This window comes from Cyprinus carpio, chromosome A5 (assembly GCF_018340385.1).
Source record: "Cyprinus carpio isolate SPL01 chromosome A5, ASM1834038v1, whole genome shotgun sequence".
Taxonomy (NCBI): domain Eukaryota; kingdom Metazoa; phylum Chordata; class Actinopteri; order Cypriniformes; family Cyprinidae; genus Cyprinus; species Cyprinus carpio.
Genome location: NC_056576.1, coordinates 5605653 through 5628685, shown reverse-complemented (window position 1 = coordinate 5628685; position 23033 = coordinate 5605653). Strand labels below are relative to the sequence as shown.

General features: G+C 32.8%; 2 protein-coding genes across 3 annotated transcripts in view; both read left to right on the top strand.

Annotated features, from left to right (window-relative positions):
* On the top strand, nt 1-17545 carry me2 (malic enzyme 2, NAD(+)-dependent, mitochondrial). Of its 2 annotated transcripts, XR_006158440.1 has the most exons (16): nt 1-156; nt 2759-2890; nt 5124-5257; nt 5579-5728; nt 6386-6461; nt 6705-6866; nt 7794-8007; nt 8788-8885; nt 8997-9110; nt 10879-10990; nt 11669-11811; nt 12661-12763; nt 12925-12995; nt 13689-13787; nt 16185-17266; nt 17326-17545. XR_006158440.1 is itself a non-coding variant. In XM_042751979.1 (15 exons), the coding sequence occupies exons 2-15, from the start codon at nt 2783-2785 to the stop codon at nt 16344-16346; spliced, it is 1746 nt and encodes a 581-aa protein (XP_042607913.1). In that variant the 5' UTR covers nt 1-156; nt 2759-2782; the 3' UTR covers nt 16347-17545. The 2 variants fall into 2 exon arrangements, 1 of the variants encoding a protein (XP_042607913.1); XM_042751979.1 differs by having other exon boundaries at nt 16185-17545.
* A 2265-nt stretch (nt 17546-19810) lies between these two features.
* Nucleotides 19811-23033, top strand: part of elac1 (elaC ribonuclease Z 1) — a 3742-nt gene continuing 519 nt past the window's right edge. Inside the window, exons 1-3 of the mRNA XM_042751966.1 lie at nt 19811-20072; nt 21139-21615; nt 23004-23033. The exon at nt 23004-23033 is cut by the window's right edge and continues 519 nt beyond it. Of these exons, the coding sequence (XP_042607900.1) occupies nt 19832-20072; nt 21139-21615; nt 23004-23033 (748 nt within the window). The 5' untranslated portion in view covers nt 19811-19831. The remainder of the gene's footprint in view (nt 20073-21138; nt 21616-23003) is intronic.

The window sequence follows — 23033 nt, the reverse complement described above, 5'->3', positions numbered from 1 at the left end:
CGTGTGGGCAGAATGTCTCGTGCAGAGAAGGCTAGCGATTGTTTGTCACTCAGCGCAGCTTGACGCGCAGACCCCAAACCGGTGAATTTATCCAAAATAAAATGTTTAGTCGCGTATCATTGTGACCAACTGACTCTGAGACGTTTGAAGGAAAGGGTAAGGCGTCAGTTATATCCTTTATGACAGCTTTGGAGTGTATATATTAAGTGTTTTGAGCGTTTTGTGTTAGCCTAGCTGAGCAGCAGCTGTCATTACTTCACTCAACTAACGTTAGATTCACAGCATCACGTTCTACAATGTGTTTACATGATTGTGTAATTAGTTAGCTGATGGCCTTGTGGTTTAACATTATTAGTATTTTGGTTCTACACCTGTGGCTCGTTGGGTTTGCTGCATTAACTAACGGTTTCAGAGTTTAAATGGTTAAATATCTGACGTACATGCAAAAGCATTGTTTGTTTGTTTTTTCAGGCATTGGTCAATTTGGAGATTTTGGGCTATTCTGCTTCCATAACATGTCTTCTTTCATACTAGTGAAAAGAAAACACCCCAAATTCACATTTAATCACATTTCATCTATACGCATCTGTATATTTTATAATAAAATCGCTTTACTTCAAACTCTATTCATATGCTACCAGCGTTATGCTCTTAATTTATATTTACAAATTCCCATTTTGTGTGTGTTCTGTGATGTTGTACTGAGAGATCTAGACTGGTAACTGGAAGCTTGTAGATTCTGCTAGATAGAGCTGGTGTGACTTCCCATTTGGTCCCTAAAATAACTTTCAGTGTCACTTGTTAAAGGTCAAAGGCCATGGCAGGAACAGCCTTACAGAGAGAATGCATGCTTTCTGTGTCTTGGATGCATTTGTAGCCTGATGGTGAATAATCTGTAATAATAAACTGTAGTAAGTTTGGTAACTTGTTTTTAAAAAAACAATCTGATAGATGTATGCATGAATCACATTGTTAGTGGTTGCCGCCTTGCAGATAATGGTCTGTTCTTTAAAAAAAAAAAAAAAAACATCTGATAGATGTAGATATCTGATAGACAGATAATGGTCTGTTCTTCAGTACCTTCACAATATCTTGGAATATACTGTTTCCGTGTTTTGGGTGAACTGTTTCTTTAAATGCACATGTCCCAGTTTAGAGTGACCCCTGAAACTCCCTGCACTGTCATCATTGCACCCTCGAGCGAGGCTCTTGAATTGAGTCTGCTGTGAATCACACTGGATGAAACAGTCCCGACCTAACAATAACAATGACATCAGCATGCACACCACCATTGTGTACTTGGACTTTTTTTTAATGACCCAGAAGAACACAATATAATAAATCAATAAGGAGCGATCTTGGGTTATTTGTTGTAAGGGTGTGGTTTTATGTTTGTAAAAGTTTTATTGCGTCTTTGTAAATCAAAGTAGGCGACTTCAGTGCTGATATGAGTATGTTCAGCTGCTTATATAGTACATGCTGACATACCAACCAGCAGTCATCACACATCTGATTATGTTGTTTTAGAGTTGAGTATGTGATTGAATCTTCAGTGATATTACATCCGCATTCTATTTAAATGGATATATTAGACATAGGGTAATTTCATATGTTTAATATGATTGTGTTTAATGCTTTATAATTTCCATTCATCACTGCTTTTGTTTGCATTATTTGAGTGATCCCTTTGTCATTGTAAAAAGATCAGTATTGGTATTGATCAGTAAGGGCATTTTGCGATTTCAGTCATCATACAGTAACCATTGAAGACATGCAATGCAGTCTATCGCTGTGTTTGGTATTCAGCATTCGGCCCAGTGTTTCATTTAATTTGTCTTCCGCCCAGAATTTTCATTTCGGTGCATGATGCATCCCTAATGTTCACAGTTCTCTAATGCTAGTTAATGGGCACATGACATGCAGGTAAACCAATGAAATATTATTTATTTATATTCTGAAATTTTTATATACAATATTTTAGTACATATTTAGATTTTTTTATTTAAAATTTTAATTTAAAATGTAATTTATTTTAATTATGTGTGTGAATGTTGCGTTTTTATTATTTAATTATTTTCATCAACTCACAAACCGCAGTTTGTGAAAAGCTGATTTTGACAGTAGATTCTGATTCCTTGTGAGTGTAAGAGCACTGAATGTGTACTGTGTGTCTCTCACACTGTAAGGTCAGCTCATGGGGGAAGGGAGTTGATTTTTTTTTAATGGTGTTGAGACAAGTAATGTGATTTATTCCTAAAGGAATAGCTCGTACAAAAATGCTAATTTTGTTTTACTGAGAACTATCACTTGCTTTATTGGGCCAGTCATTGTCTTGTGTTCAGTGATCACGTGCATGTGTTTCTATGCCTTACATTTACATTACATTTATGCATTTAGCAGACAGACGCTTTTATCCAAAGCGACTTACAGTGCATTCAGGCTAACGTTTTTCCCTGGGAATCAAACCCACACCCCTTAGTACCACAGCATTTACAAAGGCTACAGAGATGTTCTTCAGTGCCATCTGTGTGCTGAAGGTCTCTAGCATGAATGTTTATCAGCACAGCAGTGTCTCATAATGTTCTCACTCAGGGTTGTGGTGTGAGAATCAAGTGCTGCTGACAGATCAGCCATAATAATTCTAATTGAATCTAATCAGCAAATAAGAGCTCTTCTATCAGACACAACTGATCGAAAGTGATCTGTTATTGTGTCTGAGTGCAAGTGTAATGGCATGTATTATTTTTTTCTTTTGCAGGTGTGTGTCGGTATCAGTGCAGCCATGCTGTCCAGATTAAGCATGAGTGTGAGGCCGTGTGTGAGCATGTGCCGATGGGTTCACACGAAAGAAAAGGGGAAACCGCTCATGCTCAACCCACGTACCAACAAGGTGAGACTAAATTCAGTCTGTCTTTCCTTCTAGTTCTCTCTCAGTGTCTCTTTCAGTCACCGTCCTTTCTGGTTTCCAGTATCATTTATTGAAGAGTTGGAGAACCTGCTTTTAATCTGTAATTTGCAGCATTTAAATGATACAAGTGGCACAAAAACAAGGATCTCAGTCTTAAAGACAGCATTAAACTCAAACGCATACACTTACACTAAATAAAACTCATAAAACACACCAGTTTATAAATCTTAATGAAAAAACAGAGTGATAAACAACATTTAGTTAGATTAGAGAAGGGACCCGTGTAACACTTGACACCACAATTCTATGGTGGTTGCCAGGGTGTTTCTATGTGGTTGCTAAGGTGTCCTGAGTGATTCGGTGCCTTAGTATATATATTATTATATAATATTATTATTATATATGTTGTGATTATCATGAAATAAGATGTCAACAAGAAAAGATGTAAAAATTATGCTAATGTTTGTATCATGAGCTGTAAATGTAAATGAACACAGTGCCACGCTTTCCTCTGAAACATGCAGTGCATGTATTTATTTAATTAAATCACTGCCTTTATAATTTTATAATCACACTAAGCCGTATTGCTATATCAATTTTATTTAGATATATAATGTATACCTAAACTAAATTAAACTGGACGTTTTAGTAGAGTCATCTCAAGTAAATCCAAAACTGAAATAAATGTAAGACTGCATGCACAATACAGTGTAACATCATTCTACAACACTTACATCACTACCTTTTTAAACTCCTGAACTCCCCAGTGCTGATGTATACAGTCTAACACAGCCCCTGTGTGTATTGAGGGTCTTAATGCTTTTGTCTGGAAAACATTAGAGGAGTGACTCAGCAGATGTGCCACGTATCCTCAAAAACATGGGTGTGTGCTTCATTTCCATGCTGTAGACCACTGGTTTTGCTTCAGGACTCTTATTTTACTTTGGAGATCAAGCGATGACCCAAGACACAATCAGAAATGTTTATTGTACAAAAGGAAACTAAACTGCCTGGTGGTTTCATGTTCTCAGCAGCCAGTAATTCACCTCATAAAGCATATAGTGGTTGACAATCTATGTTTATCCTTGCTGCAATTGTATTTAATGTAGTCTGTCGTCATTTTATTATTTGCATTTAACATAATTTTTTTAAGCAGACGTGTAACCCACCATCCCTGTTAAAGATGCTCAAACACACATGTACACACACTCCAGGCGTATGAAATGTAAAGTGAATGCAGTTCCTGTATGTTATAGATGGGTGTTTCCCTCTCACTGACCCTCATTGGTCGCTGTTCTTGTTTGATCTCCTCTCCGCAGACATTTCCTCCTCTAACATAGGATGTATGCATTACATTTGTGGCAGCTCAGGTCAAAGATTCATGCATGGTTTTAATGTACAGCAGAGCAGGACCCCAGCCCACCTCCAAACACACATATAGCCAGTGTTTCAGGGTCTCTCTCTGTGTGACTCATTGTGTTTTCTGCCCTCCATTTATCATGACACTCTGCACAGACGATGCATTAGATTAGACCATCTGCAGCTGTCTTTGTGTGTCTGGCTTTGTCTGTAATCTGTGTCGTTTGCTAAGGCAAGCATCACTAGCATTGCTCATACTTATGGTTGGGGATTTGAACAAGCCTGTGACCCTAAAGAAACTTTGGTGTTGCAACAAGCAAGTGATGAAATTTGATCCGTTTGTAGACCGTGTAGTTCTTAATGTTAACTATAAACAAAAATATTAAAAATAACCATAATCTGTACATTTCTTTAAATATTATTATTAAATAATAAAAATAATTTCAAACCAAAAATGGATATAGAATAAGTTTAAAAGTAACTTTATTCTGTACATTAAATAGCACTACATAATAACAACAACAATAATAATAATAAAAAAAAAAAAAAAAAAATAATTAAAAAAAAAAAAAAAAAAAACATTTGGATTGGATCTATTATTATTATTATTATTATTATTATTATATTAAACAGAAAAAAAAAAAAAAAAACCTTGATCATTGAATGTAAAAACCATATTTAATGGTAAAAACCATTTTCATTTGACCATTGTTAGGCATTCTGTATTTTAAAGTAAGCCTTAGAGACTCGGTTTTGGGCTCTTTTGACTTTGACAAACACTCCCAACTTGCAATCCTCTATTTTACTGCAGTAAAAATGTAGTGTAAACATTCATTGTGTATTTGTGAATGCATAGGGAATGGCCTTCACTCTGAAAGAACGGCAGATTTTGGGCATTCATGGTCTGTTGCCTCCAAAGATCGAGACTCAGGACACCCAGGCCATGCGCTTCCAGAAGAACCTGAAGAAGATGTCCGACCCACTGCAGAAGTACATTCATTCACTTGACTTCACTACCCTTTCCAGAGAATAAGAGCTGTTCTAATTAATATCCAAATGCCCAAAGTTTGCTGTGTATATTATGCAAAAATAAGAGAAACTTTTCAACAAAGGTTGTGTGGTTCAAAAAAATCTTAGCCAATTATATCATAACCTGCTTTTTTCATGATCCTGATGGATAAAGTTATGTAGCTAAATAGTGCAACCCAACATTATTTCACACTCCGTACTCTGTTTCTGTTTGAAAACATGTCCAATTACAAAAGTTAAATTTTTTTGAATGCAGATTCATGTATGGGTTCATTTGAACAGGTACATCTATCTAATGGGGATTCAAGAAAGAAACGAGCGTCTCTTCTACCGCGTGCTGATGGAAGACATCGAGGCTCTCATGCCCATCGTCTACACACCTACTGTTGGTCTCGCATGTACTCAGTATGGACATATCTTCAGGCGACCCAAGTAAGCTATGCTTCATTAATAATGACCCATTTAGCTTTGATACATTGAACCTTTTCTGTGTAGATCACAGCTGTGATTGTACGCCCAGCCTGCTCTTATTCTCAGCTTGTGTTGAAGTCATTTTTAGATGTGCAAAAATATTGCAAGTTAGAAATACTGCTTACCAGGTGCTCAAATAAATATGATGGTGATACTGAGAGCCACTTGCTCAGGATTTACAGCATAACTGCAAAAGAAATTGAAGAATAAAAATAGTATTTTCTAGATTTTAATTGAAAAATTACTTGTCTTCCCTGGCTGCATGCAAAAACAAATATGGTGTGACCAGCCTGATTAATGAACAAATGAATCTTTGAGCCAGTTCTTGTAATAAATCATTCAGTGCTACTCAGAAACTCATGAATTATCGGTTTGAATTCTTCTATTTGAGTCCTTCAACACTGAGTCAGTCAGGATGTTTGCTGGTTTAACAATGTGTAGCTTAAAGTAGATGCACATTCGAAATGGAGTAAAAACATTTTGCCAGAAAAGTATTGTTTTGTTTAGTATACATTTAGGACTATTTTTGTTGTTGTCATTGTCATTATAGGGGAGATTTACTCAAAAACACTGGTTTGTGTGGCAGAGAGAATTAACTTTTTGTCTCTTTTTCCACAGAGGTCTGTTTATCACCATTAAGGACCAAGGACATATTCGTTCCATATTGGATAATTGGCCAGAAACCAGTGTCAAGGTATTGGAGCATTTCAGCATTCCAGCATTCCGCTGCTTTTCGTTTTTATTAAAGTGCATGTTTGATGACACTCTTTGATTAGTAAGTTTTGTCGTTTCACCCTCATGCTGTTCCAAACACACGACAGCATTGAGATTTTTTGGCGAACGACATCTTTTAGACTGTGGTGCGTATATTACTTGGATTTCTTGCGAGAGTTTGAGTTAGTACAGCGAGGGATTGTTCATCTGTGTGTGTTTACAGGCTGTTGTGGTGACAGACGGTGAGCGTATCCTGGGTCTGGGTGATCTGGGAGTGTATGGGATGGGTATTCCTGTAGGAAAGCTGTGTCTTTATACGGCCTGTGCTGGAATCCGGCCAGAGAGTTGCCTGCCGGTCTGCATTGATGTAGGCACGGATAACGAGGTTGGTAACCATTCATTTCTAAACCATTCATGAGTGGCGAGATTTGTTTACTGTATAGAGCTCTGTGTATGTGTATATATTCATTTAACATTTAACCCTTAATAATAACAATATATATATATAGTATCAAAACTTTAAATTACCTTTACATAAAAATTTATGTTAAATAGATCTTTAAAAAAAAATTATACTAATAATATATCACACAGTATTTAGTATATGAGAAAGCCATGGGATATAGCTATACATTTTATAAATAAATAAACATTATAATCACTTACATTTAACATTCAATCACAATTGTATATTATTAGTATAATTTTATTTATTTTTTAAGATCTATTTAACATACATTTTTATGTAAAGGTAATTTAAAGTTGTGATACTATATACTTTTGTTTATATTTTATATAGAACATTTTATATATACATAAAATGTATATAAAATTATTACATATATAAATATTAAAATATAGAAGAATATTAACTATATAACTATACAGAACTACCACATTTTGCTATAAGTTTGATTGCATAATTGCTGTTAATAGTGTTAATCGTCTGTTTGTTTACGTCTTTAATTGATTTTTCTGAACATTTCTGCCGTATACACATAAACTGACAGTCACCACTGATAAGCTACTACTAAATATTGTAGAAACTTAATTTTCTGTAAAGTTGCTTTGCAATGATTTGTATCGTAAAAAGCGCTATACAAATAAACTTGAATTGAAAAACTTGAATTGAATATCCATCACGGTGAGACTTTTCACTGTCAGTTTCATTCTGGAGATTTGAATGCTTTCCTTAAGTCCAGAATCCTGCTGAAGTGGGTGTTCAATGTTCAAACATACATTACGTTTGCTTACGGATGGTGTATGAAAGCATCTGTTTTATGTGTGTTTGTGTTTTTGTGTGTTTCTGCAGAAGTTACTGAGGGACCCGTTCTACATGGGTCTGTATCAGCGGCGTGACCGTTCCCAGCGCTACGACGATCTCATAGATGAGTTCATGGAGGCTGTGGTGGATAAGTACGGACAGGACACCCTCATCCAATTTGAGGACTTCGGGAACCACAATGCCTTTCGATTTCTGAAGAAATACCGTGAGAAGTACTGCACCTTCAATGATGACATCCAGGGTTTGTACCAGTACTGGACTTATTAATGGGGTTTGCTAACCACAGTTGCTATTACTTAGTTTCATTTATTTTTATTTCAGTTTCAGTCCAGTTAGTAATTTTAGTGCTTCAACTTAAACTTTCAAATTTCAGTTTCTAATTTTCGTTTAGTTCATTTAGTAAAAAGTTTTTAATCTATTATTTATATTTTATTTCAACTTTATTTAAATTAGCCAAAATGTTTTTATAACTTTTACTTTAAGTTAATGATAACACTGGAAGCACTGAGAAGTCTGATTCATCTGAGTGAATCATTTCATTTGATTCAGTGAACTGGTTCAAAACCAGGAATGATCGTTTACATTCCATTTTTGTAGTTAAATCCATTTTAATTAAAACAAGCATCATTAGTGCTACTGATCATAGTATTAGTGGTTTTAACAAATTCCAAATCACAAGGATTAACCATTGAATCAAATGAGCTGGTTTATTATGTTACTTGGTGATTTAAACAAACTTCTAACATTAAGTGTTTAACGTGCTCCAAACATGAATTATTCCTCAAACCACGCATATTGTTGAGGAAAGCATGATCAGACTTTTCAGCTTTTGTTTTTTTTTGTTTTCAAAATCTAAATGAGACTAATGATGTCTTTGTCATATTTTCATACTGAATTGTTATCGGTCCTCCTTTGCCTTACAAGCACCGGTATTTCCTTTAAGAAATGCATATTTGTTTGATTTATTTTCAGATGTTTGCTTGTCTCCTGTGCATCAGTAGTTGTGTTTGTGTGTCCGCAGGCACTGCATCAGTAGCTCTGGCAGGTTTACTGGCAGCTCAGCGTGTTTTGGGGAAGCCAATAACTGAACATAAAGTTCTGTTTCTGGGGGCTGGAGAGGTGAGCTCACGTGACACGTTAATGCAAACCCAGTCTTTTAATCTGTGTGGTTTGATATGAGATTAAACTAACGTAACCTGTGTATTTAAGATGGAATTTTGTATTTTTTAGGCTGCTCTGGGAATCGCTAATCTGATCGTCATGGCCATGATGGAGTCAGGAATGTCTCAGGCAGAAGCCAGAAAGAAAATCTGGATGTTTGACAAATATGGTCTGTTAGTAAAGGTGGGTGAGCATAACATTTATTATTAATTTGTAATTATTTTAAAAAGTAGCCTGCTTATGTAATTTAATAAAAATGCACTAAATAAATTTGATATAAAATTAATATGAAAATGTATCGAATCATTGACATAATTGTATTTGAATCGAATCGTGAAACCAGTGAAGATTCACATCCCTACTTTTCTCATGACAAGTTATAAGCCAAACGTTAATACTTTTGATTATTGAGTTTTTAAAAATCACTAATACTATGAGCTATAACACTAATGATGCTTGCTTTAATTAAAATGGATTTTACTACAAAAATGGAATATAAACAATGATAAGTGAATCCTGGTTTTGAACCAGTTCATTGAATCAAATGAACCGACTCTTAAAAATTAATCAGACTTCTCAGTGCTACCAGGATTATTTTTGTAATTACTGTTAAAATGATCATAACTATAGCTAAAACTCTTTAAAACACTTTGGTTATTTTATATAAAATAATTTAAAATATGATAAAATAATAATAATAATTGTAAATAAAATAACATTTAAACAAGTAAAATGTTAAAGTGCCCCTATTTTGCCATTTCGAATATTGCCTTTTATACAGTGTGTACTGCGGCTGTATGTGAATGTAAACGATCTGCGAAGTTGTAAAGCTGAAAGTGCGCGATAAATAAAGTTATCATCTTCCAAAATAAAGAATCGACTCTGTACAGCCTAAACGAGTCGTTAGTAATTCGAATCCCATTTCCGTGACTGCTACACATCATGTGGTAATACATTTGCATAATTCCCACCTTTGTTCTATATTGGCCGGCCGCGTACAACTTGACCCCGCCCTCAAACACGCTATTTTACTGACTACTGCTTCTCTAATCTCGGGGAGTTCAACGCGGGATTCACAAAACGCTTGCTTTGGAAAGATGAATCAGTTCTCAGTTTATTTGGACCAGCTGGCTCCACTGAATCACAACCTGTAAGTATGATAAATAAAAGATGTTTATATTTTCTATCGAGTGTTTAAAGTATGGAACTATGTCAATGGGCGTATCGTTTCTGACATGGGTTGTACGTGGTAGACCAATCACAACAGACTGGACCATCTGACCAATCAGAGCAGAGTAGGCTCACGAAAAGGAGGGGGTTAGAGAGACTCAATCTTAGAACTGCTTCAAACTAATTTTTGACCTTGCATGCATGTAAACCTATTGTAGGAGACTCTCGAAACAATATTAGGAACCTTAAAAATGGCATAATAGGAGCACTTTCATTTTAATTGCATTTTATTTCTTTATAAAAAATTTAAAAAAGAAAGAAAAAAATAACTTGCCTAACCTTACCTTACCATACCTAAACCGAAATAAGTAACTGAAATGTTAAAGTTTAAGTTTAAACTAAAAATACTAACCGGAAACTAAAACTGAAATAAAGATCAATTAAACCTAAATAGAAAGAAAGAAATAAAAAAGTGTAAAATGACAAAAAATGTACTTGAATTAAAATTTAAAACTGAAAATATAAACAATATAATAATATATAAATAATACTGAAATAAAAATGAGTACTACCACTGAGGTTGTTTGTTTTCCTCGAAATGCAATCACAGTATTTTACTAAGCTTAGCTGACTCACTATCTGAGTTCACATGCAAAGTCTCCTCTAAACACTCTAAACAGGAATTGAGAATCTGTGTCATTTACCAACTTGTTCTTCTTTCACATGCTTTGAGACTCACAACTGCAGGCCAGTAATCCAGTGTGATTTCTCTGTTTTCCAGGGCAGAGCTTATGAGACAGATAGTAATCAGGAGGGTTTTATTCACCCTGATCCCGGGGATGTGAAAAGCTTCTTAGACGCTGTCAATGTTATTAAGCCCACGGCGATCATTGGTAAGATGAGCTGCTCCCTCTGTGTTAGTCAAGGATTGCACTAAAACAGTTGTCATTTCGTTTTTCATGACCATTTGAATTAATTAGCCTCCTTTTGTTGCTGTACCTTAAAGAATTGTGTATGCAAGTAAACATAGGTTGTCATTGTTTTATTGATGCATATAGTTTATGCATATAGCTGAATGCATCATATATGTGACCCTGGAGCACAAAAGCAGTCTTAAGTCGCTGGGGTATATTTGTAGCAATAGCCAAAAATACATTGTATGGGTCAAAATTATACATTTTTCTTTTATGCCAAAAATTATTAGGATATTAAGTAAAGATCATGTTTCATGAAGATATTTTGTAAATTTCCTACCGTAAATATATCAACTTAATTTTTGATTAGTAATATGCATTGCTAAGAACATCATTTAGACAACTTTAAAGGCAATTTCCTCAATATTTAGATTTTTTTGCACCCTCAGATTCCAGATTTTCAAATAGTTGTATCTCTGAGAAATATTGTCCTATCCTAACAACAGCTTATTTATTCAGCTTTTAGATTGTGTATAAATCTCAATTTCGAAAAATTGACACTTAAGACTGGTTTTGTGGTCCAGGGTCACATATAACCCCTAAATTCTGTATTAATATGTGCATATGCTATTTTGACCTCTTTCTCAATGTCATCAGGTGTGTCAGGTGCTGGCCGGCTCTTCACTCATGATGTCATCAGAGCAATGGGCAGCTTGAACGAGCGTCCGATTATCTTCGCCCTCAGCAACCCGACTGCCAAGGCAGAGTGTACAGCTGAAGACGCCTACAGCCTCACACAGGTTAAATATCATTCATGCATTAACCCTGCAAAGCCAGATTAAAATAATAGCCAGAAAAAAAACATTGCATATGTGTTGTTTTATTGCAAATCATATTTGATACATCAGGCTTTTATGGCTCATATAGTATGAGATAGTGAGAATATGGAAGGAAAAACACCTCAGTTTTATTCAGAGGCCAAAAAATATACAATTTGCTCCAGTTGCTGATATTAATTTAGTAAAAGCAGGATGAAATCCTGATAGCTTGTAATATAAATCTTTATAACAGTGTAAATATAGGATGCAATATAATTCAGATTGAGAGATGAACAAATCAAAAGCCTGATAATCGATCATATTTGATAATCACAGTAGAACATGATTATTTTTTCTAGATTTTTTTTTTTTTTTTTTTTACTGTATAGATAATCAAGTAAACCTAAGTTGTTTTGGTCCAGTATTTATCATGAAATATTACTTACGATACAAAAGTTATTCTTATGTATACTTTATAAAAATCAGAACGATTTTACAGCAAAAAGACATAAGGTATGTAGTAGATTGTGTACAACAAAAGTTTTGTTCATGTTGATTAATTAGTGGCTTTAGAAATTTGTATATCAAATAGCTTTAAAATCTGATCGGATGAGCCAAAACTTAATTTTTGTAAATTCAGCATGAAAAAGTCCCAATGTGGCTTTTGCTTGAATCACTACAGTGTTACAGTAATAACAGCATTAATACTCTCAGATGTACACAGATAACATACATTACACCTGTAGTCTTACACGGATCTGATGTGTATATGGATTGTCATACCATAAGAATAGTAGTATGTGAATATAAGTGAAGACGGTTCTGTTTCAGGGAAGGTGTTTGTTTGCCAGTGGCAGTCCGTTTGCCCCGGTGTCACTAGAAGATGGCAGAATACTGACCCCAGGACAGGGCAACAACGCTTATATATTCCCAGGTATTAACATGCACTAATTACAGTCATATAGTGATGGATGTTTTAATGGTTAGCTCTAAACGCATACACATTTTAAAGCTGCTAATATCTAAGAAGCATGTAAAGATGCTTATGAACAGATGGTTTAAAACTGAGTGTTGAGCTGTAGGTTGTGATTTCAGGTGTAGCTCTGGCTGTTATACTCAGTGGAGTGCGACACATCAGTGATACGGTCTTCCTTGAGGCCGCAAAGGTAAATGCACAATCCTGAACCACACTGTAGACCAGATTATACTTTTTTTTTTATGTGCATTATTTTTAAATTCAAAAGGATTCAATTATGGTATAGTTCATTATTATAGTATAGTTAATTTTATTGTACAGTATTGAATATTGTCTCGTCTCACCACAACAGATGTTAGTTTTCAGGAATTTTTGTAGCTATCAAATTAATCAATCAATTTTATTATTCATTTTAATTGATGGACTGAAATTAATTTGAACCAAAACAGTTGTTTTACCTAAATTTAAGTTTTAATTTAGTCTGAAAACTGTAAGTTCATTCAATCTATCAAATTAATTTAAATATGTAGTATTAGTTTTTTTATTATTAAAATAAAACACTTAAATTGCACTTAAAAAAAAGCTTTAATATCATTTTTACTAAGTTTTTATGACACAATTATGATTTTTCTTCAATTCATTGTTGATATATAAACCTTTACATGGTGGCTGTCATAATAACATGTTTGAATAAATCATAAAGACAACATTTTAAGCAAAAACATCATGAATCTGTAATGTAGTGCATATATTTAGCATCTCTAGAGTTATTTTTCATAAGTTATTAGCCCTGTGTGGCCTGTGTGTAAAAAGCAGAAGTTGTAATTGCTGTTTTTGTTAATATTTGATATTGTAACTTGTTAAAACAGTGTTTGTTTTGTAGACGCTGGTGGATCAGCTGACAGATGAAGAGCTGAGTCAGGGCCGACTGTATCCACCCCTGTCCAACATCAGAGAGGTGTCACTGCAGATGGCCATCAAGGTCAGACTGTGTGTGTGTTTTAGGACACGGTGTGTCACAGTATGTCAAATCGCACAGACTGCGATTGGGTTAAATAAAGATTTGCTTTACTTCAGAGTGAAGCTCAGCATTTACACACATGATTCAAATCAGACACGAGCGGCATAGTACTGTTATGTTTCATTTGCTTTTCCCACAACATCTACATTGCTTTCTCTTGTCATTACAGTCATGTATATTTATGTACTTTATTAAAAAAAAAACATTTGATGCATTTTGTTTGTATTGTACACAACCAAAATAGCATTTATTTGACCAAATTTTTCGGAATCATCAGCAAGCTGAATGGTTACGATGAATAGGATGCTACATTTTATTCAAAATCTTTTGGATATTGACTAAATATCTTCAATACAATTTGGCTTTAAAAAGATTTCCCCAAGAAATCATGAATGGGGATGATTTATTTTTTATTTTTTATTTTCTTTTTTTTTTTTACTTGATTGCAACAAACTTGTAATTACAACTTCAGAATGGAAATTTCTGATGGCACATGAAGGCAACATGAAGAACATACAATGCTGAGCTTCGCTCTGAAACCAGCAGAACATATTTTTGTTTGCAGACAACCCGTCAAAATAAAACCTTGATGGTTTACAGCTTGAAAATAAAGAAATTAAGATGTATATATTAGAATTATTATCATTTTATAGTAAAAAAGAAAACATTTCTGACTATTTTTACAACATTTTGCAGTTTTACAACAACATATTTCACATTTAATATTTTTTTATTTCATAATCACAATAAAATCATGATAATTATTTTATAGCCATATTGAATTGGTATAAAACAGTGGAAATGAGGCAACTTTGAGATGGTTTTTCCCAAAATCATTCAGCCCTAAAAAGATTTCACTCATATATATATATATATATATATATATATATATATATATATATATATATATATATTATATATATATATATATAAGCATCTGATAAAAAAATCCCTGATTTTCAGATGCACTCAAAAAAAACAACCATAGTAACTCTAAATGTTTTTCCCCCCAAGATATACAAGCATCTGATAAAAAAATCCCTGATTTTCAATATATACAGCAAAAAAAATAAATAAAAAAATTATGTAAAATTAAAAAAAAACAAAAAACAAATTATATATATATATATTATATATAATATATATATATATAATATATATATATATATATATATATATATACATAGTACATATATATATACAGTACAGGTCAAAAGTTTGGAAACATTACTATTTTTTAATGTTTTTGAAAGAAGTTTCTTCTGCTCATCAAGCCTGCATTTATTTGATCAAAAATACAGAAAAAAAATGTAATATTGTGATATATTATTACAATTTAAAATAATTGTATTTAAAATTATTATACTTTAAATTATCATTTATTTCTGTGATGCAAAGCTGAATTTTTAGGATCATTATCACATGATCCTTTAGAAATCATTCTAATATGATGATTCATTATCAAAGTTGGAATTAATATTTTTTCAGAACATGTGATACTTTTTTAGGATACTTTGATGAATAAAAAGTAAAAAAAAAAAAAAAAAAAAAAAAAGAAGCTATGTTTTTAAAATATAAATATTTTGTAATAACAATATACACTACTGGTCAGTAATTTGGGGTCAGTAATTTTTTTCTTTCTTTTTTTTTAAATAAAATCAATACTCTTATTCAACAAGGATGTGTTAAATTGATAAAAAGTGATAGTAAAGAAAATATATTATTAGAATATATATTATTAGAATGTTTTTTTTTTTTTTTAATAAATGCAGTTCTCTTTAACCTTTTATTCATCAAATATATTAGACAGCAGAACTGTTTCCAACACTCATAATAAATCAGAATATTAGAATGATTTCTAAATGATCATGTGATAGACTGGATGTTACATGTGACACTGAAGGCTGAAAACTATTATTTTAAGTTGTAATAATATTTCACAATATTACTGTTTTTTCTGTATTTTTGATCAAATAAATGCAGGCTTGATGAGCAGAAGAGACTTCTTTCAAAAGCATTAAAAAAAGTAATGTTTCCAAACTTTTGGTCTGTACTGTATATATATAGTAATGTTTTTTTTTATGCCAGTATCGTGCACCATATATATAAAGCAGGGTTTATAAAGCTTGTAAAAGGGTCTTGATCGCCCTTTCACAAATTAAATCCTGTTTTCTTCTGAAAAGAAATGGAAATTGGTTGGAAGTTGTATTTTTCAAGCTTTGACAATTTTCTTTAATTGGTCTTTAAAAAGTCTTAGATTTACCTTCATAAAACTTGCATAAATCCTGATATGGGACACAAATGCCACTTGTTTTCTGTCAGAAGCCCTTGCTAAGACGCTGTGTGTTTTGTGCACAGGTGGTGGAGTACGTGTATTCAAAGGGAATGGCGTTTCGATACCCAGAGCCTGTGGATAAGGAAGCGTACATCAGATCAGTTGTGTGGAACATCAACTACGATTCGTTTCTGCCCGAGATATACGACTGGCCCGGGGTTTCTCACAGCCCTGTAGTAGACTAGACGACGAACACCTGAGAAAACACCAGATAGAGAGAAACAGAACAAAAACTAGGAAGTCTGAAGGGAGTTTTCATTCTTCTGTTTTAGACACTCCTTTTTTGCAACTTCTAGTATTTATTCATATTTCTCACCCTTTGTTTAAATCGCAATTTCAGTTTATGGATGAATTTTACCATATCTTTATCCTGTACATGTCCAGGAAACATTTCACTACAGAATCAAAATAAATACTAAATGATATTTTGCACAAAGAAAATGAAGCCTGTTTTAATTATTTCCATCACAATTAAGCACATTTTTCCTAAAATGCACTGTGAAATATTTTATCTACATTTATGCACAGTAGTATTTAGATGTTTCCTCTCATTTGTGTAACACCTTTTCACTTCTTCACAACATTACAGAAATGAGAATGTAATAAGAAACCATTGAGACTAAAAAGAATTAAAAATTAAACTCAAAAGTAAAATGTCCAGGTCCATTGTGCTTATGAGAATTTGGTAGTAAAAATTGAAAATGATTTCACAATGCAAAATATCTGAATGATTCTAAGTAAGCTTCATTTTCTTTATGCAAAATATATATATACATATATATATATATATATTTTCTTTTTTGCACCCTTACAGTATTTCCTCCTGTGTAGAGTTCAGTAGCGTGCCTTGTCACTCCTCTCAGTCGTTTTTATATGCTGTGTGCAATGAAACCTTTTCTAAAATGAAATTGCACTTCATTTGTTCATCTTTGTGTTGGTTTCTTGTTGTGTCTGTAACAGCCATTCAGTTCATAAAGATCCATTTGTTTCCAAGAGGAGGAGGAAGTACAGGACGTGGAGGACTAGCAGAGTTCTATATTATATAGTATATTGCACAATATTACAGTCATTGCATTATGGCGTATATTTGTAGCTGTGACTGTGAGTTTTTAGTAGCCTGGGTGCCAGCCCGAACCCCGCCCAGTATGACGAAGTCAGGCTAAGTTTTTAGGGCATTTACCAGCAAATATTTACATGCTTAGGATATGAACATGCTTTTTATATAATTATAAAAAAAAATGCATGTCATTGTAACAAAATAAACCTTAACGTGGTCATCTTGTTTCTCCTTAAAGGGGTTTATTTTGAAAAATGACCGGCTGAGTGTATGTTATCCGACTTATTGCACAGCTGCTTCCCAAATAAATCAAAATATGGGCTTGAAGTGTTGATTTGAGTTCAGATAATGTGAAAAAAGAGAAGAATGTTGTGTTAATTAGAGATCTGATATCATCATCATCACAGCTGTGTAGGTTTCATGCAACAGCAGTAAATTATAAAATATTAAAATCTCAGTGCAGCTTGCACCTGTTGACCTGCTTATGTATTTTTATATAGGCTAGTCGTCGCACATCATATGTTAGATATTTTATTGGTGATTGTAAATGCAGAAGTCATAGATCACAAGAACAACACATTACAACATTATTCATTAAGTTTAGTGTCTGAACACTAAAAGCCTCTCAAAACCCTGTGTGCGCTGTTGCAAGTGCAGAATAAACATTTGTGCTTGGATCACTGTTAGTCTGTTTTCTGCCCTCATTTTGAAGTAATTTAACCTCCCGAGACCTTTTTTCCTCAGTAGAGGACATTATATTTTAGCGAGTTTCTCTGAGTTTCTGTACAGAGCACATTCAGGGCTTTTCAGAGATACCACTCCCTCTCCTTGATCTTTAAATATGACTGACATCAATTATGATAAAATTGAACACTCTAACATAAAAACCATAATAATTTTTAACTATCATAAAAAACCAACTCATTAAAATAAAATTCGTAAACTAAAATCAAAGGAAAATAAAATAAATAATCGAAACAGCATGTTTATGATGCATTTTGGGAGACTCAACAAATGAATGGAGAAGGAAATTAAATTTTAATATTCCTATGAAATATTAGATATTATTATGAAAATCTTGCCAATTATTACACTTTTCATCACATGTTGCCCCAAGAATACATTAATATGCAAATTAGATACAGTATACAGATACATTGTATATTATGGGAAAGCCCTCTTATGTCTGTTTTACACATGCATGAAGCAAAATCAAATTATCCTGTTATATCTTTCATAGCATAGTCGAGAATCATCTTTATATAAAGTTTGGAATAAAACAAAAATCCTGAAACCTAAAAATGTATTGATAATTTATTGTTTTTGCCTATTCATGTTCATTCATATCTTTTTATTTATTTATTAAATTGGCATAACATGAATAAAATATCATTTTTTAATATTGGTATTTTTTTATGCTCTAAACAATTAAATGACATGAAAAAATACTAAAAACAAAGAAACACACACACAAAAAAAAAAACAAAATTCAAAAAAAAAAAATAAAAAAAAAAAAATAAATAAAAAATCATCTGGGTCTCAGGAGGTTAAGTATTATTTTAAATATGTTATAGTTAAAAAATTCCAGCTAATTGAAGTAAACTAACATATCATCTGGGAATTATGCATTAATATAAATAAGAGCTGCTTTGGGGATTCTGTCAAAAAAATTGTTACTATTATCCGATTTTTTTGTCTGTCAAAATAAGGTAATATGCTTTTTTTTTTTTTTTTTTTTTTTTTTTATTTTACACAAGGAAATATTTAAAACAGTAAAATATATAATACATATTTTTATTTTACTTATTTGTGTATTAAAATTAATATACAATTTATGTAAAAAATATACATAGTAGAATGCAAAAATAGCATATACTAAGACATACTTTTACTGATTATAAAAAATATGCACATAATAAATATATATATAATATATATATGTGTGTGTGTGTGTGTGTTTGTGTGTGTGTGTGTATAATTTTACTTTTAAATGCTAACGTTGAATTATGTAAAACTAAAAAAAAGAAGAGATGCCTTGCAAATAAATTAAAAAAATATATATATTTTTTTTCATATAAATTCATTTTAATCTGTAAAAAATAAATACAAGTAAATTTTTATGTCAGCAAATTAAAAAACAAACACCAATAATATAGTCATTATTATTTTACTGACTGTTTTATAATATCTGTTTTATAATATTTTTACAGGTTAAAATGAATTTATATGAAAAAACTGACTCATTAACTCATTTTTAAATGTATGCTGATATACATTTTTTACTGATTTACTTTTAAATTAATATTAATATGCAAACGTTGCCTTGAATATTCTGATCTGATTAAACTGTGACCTACAGATATTATTAGATTAGTGTGTGATGTTATGCTGACCTCTAGTGTCCCGGAAAATAAACCTTAATTTACTTGACCAGAACCAGACATAATAGCAGTCACATTTGTAACAAAAAATTTAATAATAATAATAATTTTTTTAATTTATTTTATTTTTAAAATCATAACTCGACCCCATGTAGCAGTATTTTTAAACATTCATCTTGAGCAGTACGCAACAGTCGTAATTGTGCGCGTCCGCGTCGTACTCGTGCCCCGGATGTTGATCGAGCGCGTGAGACGGTGCCGGTGTATTTTAACAGACTTAACGTTGTTAGTCGTCACATGCACGCAAAACAGCACCATGTCCATGGACCTCACGTTCCTCGGGACCGGCTCCGCGTATCCGTCTCCCAGTCGCGGCGCGTCTGCGCTGGTGTTGAGGACTGAAGGGGAAAGCTGGCTGTTTGACTGCGGAGAGGGAACACAGACTCAGCTCATGAGGAGTTCTCTTAAAGCGAGTGAGTCACTGTCACTGATGCAGCTCTGCTGGATGTCTGAGCTCGCGCTAGTTCACTTGTAGCTCTGCTGGATGTATCTTGATCAGTGTTTCGTGTTGTGTTTACATGTTGCATGCTCGTCCTCTACTGGCTGAATCTCATGAATCTGTAGAACAAATAGGACATTATTTTTTGCTTATGAGAAATACTTTAGGCCCCTTTAGGGTGTGTGTGTGTGTGTGTGTGTGTGTGTGTGTGTGTGTGTGTGTGTGTGTGTGTGTGTGTGTGTGTTTTAATTGTTACTTTTCATGACAATAATCACATCCTTCACTAATGTCTTAAATACTGCAAAGGTGAAAAAAAAATCACTACTGCTATAAAAATCCATTGTTTAAGATTTATTGTTAGTATTTGTTGTATTACCTTTTAATTAGTGTCTTTAAAATATATATGATATCATATTTGTATTGATTTCTTTAATTTAAGCTACTCTAAAAATACTTTATTATTTTTTTAACTGATTCCAATTTGAATTTATGCTCGTATGAAACAACACTATTTTAACAGATTTTTAAATGTATGCTGATATGAAGTTATTGTATTATCTCTTATTTAATTTAGAATGAATGTTGATGTAAAGAAAATACTGCATTATAAATCACGGTATATATTGAAAATCACATTTGAGAAAAAAAAGCCCTCTATAAAGTAATATTGGGAAATATTATTGCCACTTAAAATAATTGTTTTCTGTTTTAATATATATTAATATCTAATATATTTCTGTAATCAAAGCTGAATTTTCAGCATCATTACTCCAGTCTTCAGTGTCACATGATCATTCAGAAATCATTCTCGTATGCTGATCTGTTGCATAAGAAACATTTCTGATTATTATCAGTGTTGGAAACAGTTGCTGTTGATATGTTAATATTTTTGTGAATAGAAAATTGAAACTGAATAAATAATTCTTATTGAATAAAAGTTTTAATTTCTTTAAAAAAAATAGTATAATATGCACACGCACACACACACACACACACACATATAGTCTCATAGTTTCAACCTTCCCATGTTCCCTGTTCAGGCAAAATCACCAAAGTGTTCATATCTCACCTCCATGGTGATCATCTCTTCGGTCTTCCTGGTTTGCTGTGCACCATCAGCCTGAACTCAAACCCCCAGCCGGATCAGCCTCCTCCCTGCGTGGACATCTACGGCCCGCGCGGGTTAAGACACTTCCTGCGCGTGGCGTTAGAGCTGTCCAGCTCCCAGCTGCTCTTCCCGTATGCTGTGCACGAGCTGGAGCCGTCGGATGAGCAGTGTCCCGCGGAGGGGCGTCTCAGTCCTGCGCTGACCGCCAGCAGCGATACGCTCCACCCACAGGAGCGGCCCGGCAGAACCGTACAGCTGGACCCGCACACAGAGTGTTACCACCTCATCCAGGACAAACAGTTTGTGGTTAAAGCATTCAAGCTCTACCACAGAGTCCCATCGTTCGGCTTCTCGGTGGAGGAGCGAGAGCGTCCAGGACGGTTAAACACAGACCTGTTGAAAGAACTAGGTAACTTGTTAAAGGCAAAAAGCTGATTCATCTATTAAATATTATTGTTTTATTCATTTTTTTAATTTATTAATTGATTATTAAGCAGTTTATTTTAAAATATACACATATTACAGGTACAATGAACCTTTTTTTTTTAACGTTTCTACCTTTAATGTGTACAAAAAATAGAGTTGCAAAAGGGTGGAAAATTTCCAGGAAACTTTTCAAAAATCCCTGGAATATTCCAAAAAATCCTGGAAAGTTTCCAAAATTTCTGGAACGTTTCTGAAATTTACTGGAAGTTTTCCAGCTTTTTTGCAACCCTAACAAAAAAATACCATGGTAAAATGATAGCTTGCACCAATATGCTGTAGTTACTTGAGTTATTGTTACTTTGATAACTTAAATCTGAATGTTGTGTGTTGTGGATGTATCTCTTAAATATATTTTATTAAACTGTGCTAGTTTAAGTTCTTTTAGGAATTGATATTACTCATACTGAATTCATATATTTCCAAAAAGTGGTAAATTGAATGGAATGAATGAATCCATAACAAATTAGGCCTACATTATGAATCTAATTATAAATGAAATATCTAATCATTGATTTTATTTTGAAAATAGAAATGACCAGTATATACAAGATATTGAATTTGTCCCCATGTATATTTATTGAAAGAAGAATAATTGCCTGTGTGTGTGTGTGTGTGTGTTTAATTTGTTATTTATTTTTCGGTAACTACTCCTTCAGTGTAAATCATTTTTATTTCCTTCAATGAAATGATACAAATGAAACTAACAAATGAAACAAAATCATGGGCCTTCATTAAAAAAATATAAAAAAATATATATAAATAAGTTTCTCCTGGAAAAGAAATAGATACAAAAAAATCAAATATTAATTTGAATTATTTATTTATCACTTTGTAAAATATCTATATATGTGTATACACACATTATATATATATATATATATATAATGTGTGTGTATATATATATATAATTTATATTTATAATATATACAAATAATAGGTTTTTTTTGTATATATGTATAATTAAATGTATTGTTAAATCTTATTATTATGGCGTAAATATGATAATATATTGCTCAGCAAAAGTAATATTTAACAGTGTCAGCCCTGAATCCATTTTAGAGTTTTTATCTAAATTAAACATTAAAAACCATATATAGATTTTTTTTTAAATTGATCTTTTATACTATTTCAGTTGTTACTCATAAATGAAAATAGCTAGCGAAGATGGCATGGCGTTAAAACACCAGCCAACCAATAAAGTATGTACTTTAGTACATCTAGCTATACAGTAAAAATATAATCTCAGTAATTAAAAAAAAAAAAAACCAAACTCATTCAATTTTAAAATCCCTCTCATGTCATCTCTTGCAGGTTTGAAGCCGGGGCCTCTGTACGGGTGTC

What these genes read in the sequence shown, in the direction of transcription:
- me2 (XM_042751979.1), top strand. Translation starts at nt 2,783, where the DNA reads ATGCTGTCCAGATTAAGCATGAGTGTGAGGCCGTGTGTGAGCATGTGC. An exon ending in ACGCCTACAGCCTCACACAG is followed by an intron (nt 11,812 to 12,660) that starts GTTAAATATCAT and finishes GTTCTGTTTCAG; the next exon opens with GGAAGGTGTTTGTTTGCCAG. An exon ending in CACTGCAGATGGCCATCAAG is followed by an intron (nt 13,788 to 16,184) that starts GTCAGACTGTGT and finishes TTTTGTGCACAG; the next exon opens with GTGGTGGAGTACGTGTATTC.